General features: G+C 58.9%; 1 protein-coding gene across 1 annotated transcript in view; it reads right to left on the reverse strand.

Annotated features, from left to right (window-relative positions):
* CELSR3 (cadherin, EGF LAG seven-pass G-type receptor 3) overlaps nt 1-8,483 on the reverse strand; it is a gene marked incomplete at its 5' end in the record, with an annotated part of 32,815 nt that overhangs the window by 20,083 nt on the left and 4,249 nt on the right. The window contains 1 exon segment of the mRNA XM_009322327.1: nt 1,531-2,163. Within this exon segment, the coding sequence (XP_009320602.1) occupies nt 1,531-2,163 (633 nt within the window).

Below are 8,483 nucleotides of genomic sequence, written 5' to 3' on the forward strand. Positions count from 1 at the left end.
CGAGTTGTGGCGCAGCGCAGCCAAGGGGCAGGAGTTTGTGGGGCAGCTGGGGGCAGGCGAAGCATGTAACAACCCAGGTGTCACCCAGGTGTTCCCCACAGTAGCCAGCAAGCTAGCTACCACTGCCAGCCCTGCAGTCCGAGCCCCTGGGCTGGATGGGATGCCAGCTCTGGCTGAAGGGGCAAGTTTGGACCGAGGATGGCATGGGAACGGGACAGGAGGGGACTGGCCACAGCTGGGCTGCATGGTCCTAGGGATGGAGAGGCAAGGACAAGCCAGGGAAGTCCTGGTGATGCTGAGAGTGCCTCCTTGCGTACAGCCACTGCACAAGCCTGGGACAGGCATTGCAGTCCTGGTTCCGGGGTGTGGGGACAGCCCAGCACCACTGAGCTCCCCTGCCAATAGTTATGAAAGTCTCACCCACAGCACCAGGAGCCTCCTAACCCTGCAGGCAGGCTCTGACGTAGGAGCAAAAGCCAAGTGGAAACCAGCCAGATGAGGGACACCAAATATCCTTGCACCTTGCTGGCATTGTTAACGGGGATGCCCCAAGCCAGCTCAGCAGTGCAGTGCAGGGAGTCTGGCCAGCCCCTTTTCCCGTGCTGTCCCCACAGCATGCAGGGAACCGCTCAGCTGCAGCCTTATGCCCCGGGCCCTGCTCCCATTACTTGCTCCATGGCACACAAGGAGGATGAGGAGACAGCATGAAGTGACAGGGAAATGAGCTCATTAACCCTTCTGCTAATGGCTGTTCACGCTTCAAATGCTGGGGGTTAATTACCACTGACTCTGCTTATCTCACCAGGAGCCACAGACAGCAGAGTGGCTCCAAGGCAGCCATCTGCTGCTGCGCTCCCTCCTGGTGGGGAGGGCAAAGCAAGGGCTCCCTCCCCAGTAGCCACTGGCCACCTTCCCTCACCTCCAGGTTGCCTGTGTCCAGGCACAGGTCTCCACAGCCTGTCGAGGACTTGGGGCAACAAGACACTGGCCAGCCCAGGGATTCCCCCCACGGCTAGGACCAGATCTGCCTGGATCATATCCTGCCCAGTGGGGCAGGTAGGCCCAGGCTCCCCTTCCATTTTCAGTGGGCAGCAGCTCACCCACCACGCGTGGGCTACACACCTCTGCCAGACCAGCTGAAGACTGGCACGGGCTGAAACCAGCACCTCCAATGGTCTCAGAGCCCATCGCCCCACTGGCATGGGGCAGGGCTGAGGAGCCTCCTGCACCCTAGCCTGGCAGGGTCCAACCTGGTCTTCCTGCTCTGTGAAAAAGGCTGGGAGGTGGTGGCCAGGGTCCCCAAGAGCCCTCCATGCCACCCCCCTAGAAGACAGACTTCTATGGCAGCCTCAGCCCTGCGCATTCAGTGCCATGGAAACACGGAGAGCCAGGAGCAGAGCCGGACCTCTGCAGGAAAAGAGGGGCTCTGCCACCTGCCACCCTGCTGGGAAGCGCATCCCACCATGGTGACAGCAACGCCAAGGGACCCGCTCACCCATCCCCCTGCAGCCCCCAGCTCCGGGCACTCACCGCTGAAGTGCTGGCGGCAAACGCATGTGTATCCCCCCTCCTTGCGGGTGCAGATCCCACCATTCAGGCAGGGGTTGGAGTAGCAGAGGTTGATCTCCGTTTCACAATAGTCCCCAGTGAAGCCCTGCGGGCAGCGGCACCGCAGGCCAGTGATGGGGTGGATGGGCCGAAAGAGGGTGGAGGGGGATGCAATGAAGGGGGCCGAGCTGTCGAACTTGAGGACAGAGATGCACTTCATGTAGTTCTGGCAGGGCTCCCGCAGGCAGACGTTGTCATCAAAGGGCAGCACCTCCAGCATGGAGGCGCCTGTCAGCGCCATGCGCTTCATGTACAGCTGCTCCTGCAGCTCCTCCGAGCTGAAGTAGCGCCCGCCCCGCGGTGCCAGGGCCGAGAAGCTGACGTTGAGCACCGTGCCGCCCACGTCCGTGTCATTCTGGATGTTGAAAATGAAGACGTCCTCCTTGGGCGTCGCGAGCACGGTGGCCACCCCTTCCAGGAAGGTGGACAGCAGCGGGGAGAGGAAGCGCTCCTGCCACATGTTCTCCAGCCGCACCGTGATGCTGTTAGCCAACATGTCCTCTGTGATGATGATCACCCGCAGGACGCACTGGGCTGTCACGCTGTGGATCCCATCTGTGGGAGGGAACAGGGACACGCTGCAGGTCTTTGCCTACTGCTTGGAGGGTCTCCTGCTTCCCAACCCGGGGCAGAGCTCTGCACCTCAGTGCAGCCCCCAAAAGGCCCAAGTCCTTGGCTAAGAAAGCTTGGAGCCACAGCCCTTGGGGCCAGCAGGGTGCCACCTGGGCTAGAGGGGGAGCGGTCGGTGTGGCTGCACCTTCTCCCTCCCCTCAGGCTCTCCACTGAGACAACTCTCAGGTTTCTTCCCAGTCCTGGATTTCAGCAGCAAACTGAGCTCTCAGGAGCAAAGATGCTGCTGAGATTTGGGCAGAAGGAAGTCCCAGCAGGAGGCTGGGCAGGGCCTGGGGTGTTTTGCTTCCCCGCTCGCCCTGTCTGCCTCCCCCACACTGTCTTTCCCTGTGCTCTCCTCCTGCTGTTTCCTTCCTCTCTCCTCCAGGGTCTCCAAGGCTTTTGTGCTGGTCTCCCTGCTTCCCCCCTTCTCACCATCTGCTCCACATCTCTTCCTCCCTCAGCCCATCTCCGGTTTGTTTAATTCTCTTTAATCTTTATTTTCCTTGGAAACAAACTCCCTCCTCTTGGGACCCTGCACCACACAAGCGATCTCCCAGGCATGAACACAAGAGCGTGCATGCACACTTGGAGCATGCCAGCCTGCTCTCTCCCAGGACCCTGGCCGTTAGCAGCATCTCACCCCCACGTTAGGCACACTCATGCGCCAGCAGCTCAGGCTGCAGGGGCGCAGGCAGCGCAGCACCAGCCACCACAGACAACGGTGCAGCTCCCACCACAGCACTCACCCTAGCAGCTATGCGATTTGGGGCCCCCTGCCTCAGCTCACTACCTTGGAAGGTCATACCCTGCTGCAAATTAGGAAATACTGGCCAAGATGGGAGCTGGACAGACAGACAGATGTGACCACGTTCCGAATTCCTCCAGGAAACCCTGCTGCAAGCACAGGCAGGCACAGAGCACCCCTCCCATTGGGACGCATTACCCCAGCTGGGGACCTGCCAGGCAGCAAGCCCCATACCTTGCTCAGATAAAACTCCTACCAGTCCCTTCCAGAGCCCAAGTGCCCCAGCCCATTCCCCAGCTTCACAACTTTACACTGCCCAAATGCAAGCTGCCTGGCCCTTTGCTGGGCCTGTCGCTCTTCCCCCTCTCTGCCCATGCAGAAGTTTGGGCAGTGGTTTTATTTTTCAGTTATTAACTCTCCTTTCCATGTGACCCCACTCAGTGGCTTTGCCAGTAGGTATCCCACAAAGCAGCCTGCCAAGGTCCCCCTTGCTCAGGCCACCCCGGGCACCTTTGCTAGCAGCTTCGGCCAGAGCACCCAGGAAGGGGAGAAGCCTGCCTGATGTTCCAGGACACCTTCTCTCTCCCCCAGCCCCCCCTGAAGGCAGAGCCAGCCTTCAGCATCGCGAGGCAAGGATTGCGCCTACATCTGTGGTCCCAGAAATGCTTGACGAGGCTCACCAAGAGCCTCACTGCTCTGGTGAAATGGGACAATCCGTCTTCCAGCCCATTACCAGCACCCCTATGCTAATGCCCCATGGGTGTCAGCAGCACATGGCTGTCACCTGCTCTTCCCATCTCCCACCCCACATCTACCAGAAAGCCCCAAATCCCCACGTTTCCTTGGAAACCTGGCTCTCCATCATCATCCCAAGACGTTTACATCAGAACATGTCAGTGGTGACCCCCAGGACTATCCCTGGGCACCAAGCCGTGTTGTAACATCCCTCACACATGACCGATAAGTGGCAAACACAAGCCACCCCCTTCCCCTGAGGACGGTGGGTTCAGCCCGTGCACCCCCATAGGCAAGGCCACCTGAACGATGAGCAAGGGGTTTTCTGGGATGTTCCCCTTTCCCCGTCGGTCATGCTGACCCCTGGCAGGTAAATCAGCTCCACAGAGACAGCCTTGTGCATCGTCTCCTGGGCATCTGCATCAGGTTCAACACTCTGGCCTCCAGTTTAAACACTGTCATGGGAGATAGGCTTGTGAAAAGGTAGGCAGGAGGGCTGAGCTCACTTCAGGGGAAGAGTAACTAAAGCAAATATCCCCCAGCACTGCCGAGGGCAGCCCCCCCTCTGCCTTGCCCCAGCCCTCACCCATCCCCCAGCACATGCTGGCATGGGCAAACCAGACACCCAGTGGTGGGCTGCTCGCGCTCTGCCCCTTCACCTCGTAGCCAGAAAGCTGAAGGACAAGCCCTCAGTGGCTCTGGCTGTTCACAACCCAACAGGCAGCCATGCGGGTTATAACCAAGCACACTGGCGTGACCACCCCATTAGCAGCACCCTGCACCAAAGGTGCCATGGTTCAGTCTTGCCTGCGGTGGCCCTGGAGGGACCACGGTGCATTACCAGTGTGAACACAGGAGAGCTGCTCATTTGCTCACACACTGTAATCTCTGTCCCTCAGCCTGGGTTGGACACCATGTTGTGTTGCGCCGAGCAGGGAGGGGACCCACAATCTTTGGGGTGATCCCATCCTCAGCCATGCGAAGGTACAGCGCAGCCCCGCGCCGCCACATCTCCCCTGTCCGTTCTTCCAAGTGGGACATAACTGCATGGCAACATCTGTGCACACATGTAACCTGGGGTCAAATGAGCACCACTACCAGGGCGTGCAGGACAGACTAACAGACCAGTCTGTCACCACCAGGCAGCCCTGGCCAGGCCGTGCCAAGGCCACACATGAAACGAGCCTGGCAAACTCAGCCAGACCCCGCTCAGCACTGCTCCATTTCCTGCAACCCAGTGCAACGTGGCAGGAGGAGCAGCAGGCTTCCTTGCACCCTGCTCAGCCCCAGCCCCGCCGAGGGCCAGGCGGTGTAAACACCAGGCCCCCGTCCCCTGCCCATGCCCCAGCTCCAAGCCTCACATGCAAAGCTGCCTTTACTGTTCCTCTCTCCCTGTGGCTGCCGTGCTGCAAAGCCTTTTGATTTCCCTCAGCCCTGTTTGAAGTTTGCAGTGCAGAAGGATTTAAAGATTGAAATGTCTCTTTTTTTACCCCCCTCTCTGTCTTCTACTCTTCAGAAGGTGAAAGCTTTCTCGCGACCCTGCAAATTCCCACGCAAGCACCAGCCTGCGTGCTGGGGCTGGTGCTCTGGAGATAAGGCTCACATTGGGCTGGGGGAGCAGCAGCGCCAGTACAGTCACCCAGGAGCTAATCTCCTGGAGGAAAGGGGGTTGCTTCTCTCTGAAATCAAACTGCTCCCGCCCCATATGGAAGCAAGGTGAGAAACCACCCCCGTGTGACACCCTGCTGGCTCTGACATGGAAGGCAGCATAAGCAGCGGCTACCAAACAGCTCCATCTAGCACCTGGCTGGACGTGCCAGGGGATTTAGAGCTGCCTGGGCTCAGCGCAAGGAACTGGCATCATCACCTGCATCCTCTGAGGCACCTTCTCTCTGCAAGAGGCTCATGAGCTGTCGAGAGCACGCAGCCCTGGGGAGGCAGGAGCGAGGGGAAAGCCACAAGCGTGGCTCAACCGTGCTTGGCATAAGATGCTCCCCAAGCCACCAGCAGCCAGGCATCCCTCCCCCAGGGACCACCTGGTGAGGCAGCACCCTGGGAAGCCACCACTTTGACACCAGCTCCCTTCTCAGCCGGAATAAGGCAGGGTGGCCCCAGCCCGTCGCTGTACCATGTCCCCCCTCCTACCCCCCTCCCTTTGTCCCCTCCTTGCAGTTTGCTCCTCTGGCCAAGGCAAGTGTGAGCTCAGTTCAAGCCCAGCTGCCTCCCACTCTCCTCTCTCCGGCTCATGGTTCACCCAGAAGCAGACGTGAGGCCTGGGGGACAGCTCTTGCTCTCCTCAAGGGCTGCTCGGTGCCCAGCAACAGGCTGGCAGACATCCACCAGATTTATGGCTGTTATTAGGCCTTGGCTGATGTGATGCTGAGTCCTGGAGCAGGCCGGAGGCCAGCAACACCTCCCAGGAGCAAGGAAGCCATGGCCGGGGAAGAAGGTGGGCTGCAGGGTGCCCGACGCCTTTGGCATTGCCCAGCCCACAGCAGGAAAGTCCAAGTGCCCCTTTCGTGGTTCCCCACAGCAATGCAGAGCCAGCCCTGGACCCACAGCCCTCTTTGGTGAGCTCCCCCATTACACACTGTTCCACCTCAGCATTACACCCAGGGCTGCCTGCCCGCTCAGCTCCCTGCAAGGGGAAGCAGATGGTTAAGAGAATGACCTGCTGCAAATGCGGGGGAAAAAAAAGCTACCAAAAGAAAGCCCAAAGCTGGCTGGAGGCACTGACCCCCCTGGGAGGCATTTTAATCACGAATGCTCAGCCTTTCTGATTAAATCCTGTGGCTGGAGAGCTGGTGCCTGGTGAATATTCATGCAGCAGAGCGAGGAGCCCTGGAAACTTGATACAGGGAAAGGTGCAGGGAGAAGGGACGTGAGGGGCTCTGACCCTCATGCTGGGCAGCACCGGCGCATCACGTTTGCACTTCCAAAACTGACAATTACCAGCTTCAAAAGCAGCAAAGCTACTGAAAGAAGAGCTCCAGCTGGAGAGCGGGACAGGCAGCGGACTCCTCCGGGGGGGCTGCACTGTCAGCCTGGGAATGGAGCTCCAGGCCTGTACTGGAAACCTCTTGGGGGGAGCAGGGCTGCCGACCACTGCCCAACGGTCTCCTGGGTCTGCCAGGGCAAGAGCCCATCCCTCCCATCCACCTGTGCTGCCAGAGGCTCTCCAGATCCCCAGGTAGCACCCCAGCCTGCCATGGGGCACGAGGCATGGGCTCTAGCCAACACTCCCACACCAAGAGCCTCGGAGTCACTAGCAAAGGTTCCCCTTCCCCTGAAGCAAACATTTTGGCCTTCAACCTCCCAGGAAGCTCCAGGGATCAGGAAGAAGGCAGCTCAGCTCAAACAGCCTCCCCGACCCAGGAGGGGACGCACCCCTGTCCCTCACTTGGGAGGACCAGGAGCTCAGAAATAGGCTCCGGTGCATCACCACCTGTCCTCTTCTGAGTGGCAGAGCCAGTGTCCGAGACAGTGAAAGCCACTGCTCTGACTGCAACACCCTGAGCAGCCACCCCAGAGATAGTGAGGATGGTCTGGGGACAGACGGGTAGCTTTCACATTTGCAGCTGAGGAGCAGTAAAACACCTCCAGACAGAGAAGCCAGGAAAGGAGGAGACAGGTATGAGTAAGGTGAACATTCCTCACCACTTCTGAAGGGCTTTGGCAGACCTCTCAAAATTTTGATGATACTTGACAGGTTAAGAGATCTCAAAAGTAAATCAGACTCCCCTCACCCAGCACAGAGTATGAATGTCACTCTCCCAGTAGCTCTAAAGACAGGGACTAAAATACAATAACCAAGAAGACTCCAAAACCGTTCCCTAACCAAGAACGGAAATCCTTAAGTCTCCCACCCTAACTTTGTGGTCAGAACCTCCAGCTGTGATGGACCTAGCAGGGGAGGAAGCTCCTGAGAGTAGGCTCCTGAAGATAGGAGAGGCATGTAAGTTGTGAAAGGCCAGGGCTGCCCTGGGACCGTTACCCAGCTTGAAAAGATGGCTCCAATGTGTTCAGACATAGGAGTCATGACAAACATGCTCTAGCAGGGTCTTCCCTGCCAGGCTGGGATTTTAGGCAAGATACCTTGGACAAATGGGTCCCCTCACCAGGGCAAGCTCCTGGGATGCAGGCTGAGGGGAGCTGCGTACAAAGAGCTCAGGCAGAACAGGGGCAACGCAGCAGCCACAGCTGAGTGCAGCTGAGCCTCCACCCTTGCCACCAGCCTAGCAGCCTGGCCCAGTGAAACCAGCCTGGAATGGTTTAAAGTCAACACGACGTCAGTCTCCTACAATGCCTTGATCGCACACTGTGCTGCTGGCCACGGACACAGCCCCACCAGCCCACTGTCTTGCACCCTTGGTGGCCAAGAGCTGTTTTTAGCAGCCATAGGTGCCCACACGTCTGCAAAGAGCTGGGGTCAGTTTTGAGGCTGTCAGTCCCCCTGGAAAGGCACTGGTTTATGATGGCCCAAGTCTTCCCTGCCTCCTAGAAGGGGCTGAGCTGAGAACACACACAGCTCACAGGCCGGCAGAAGGGCCCCTTGCCCTGTGATTTAGGAGGATCCAGCCTCCCTCAAAGGGACCATAAAGCTCACAGGAGGGCAGGGAAACCGCTCCCTCCTCAGATGCTGACCCTCGGGGCACCCACCTAGGTGCTACTGTTGCCTTCCTGCAGGAGGAAGGTGCTCCGGCACGGCGCTGTGCCCAGACAAACAATGCAGCCGGGTCTGAATGTCCTGGCCGCCAGCTCTGCCAACCCACCCACCCACCCT

This window comes from Pygoscelis adeliae, unplaced genomic scaffold, assembly GCF_000699105.1.
Source record: "Pygoscelis adeliae isolate BGI_AS28 unplaced genomic scaffold, ASM69910v1 Scaffold404, whole genome shotgun sequence".
NCBI lineage: Eukaryota > Metazoa > Chordata > Aves > Sphenisciformes > Spheniscidae > Pygoscelis > Pygoscelis adeliae.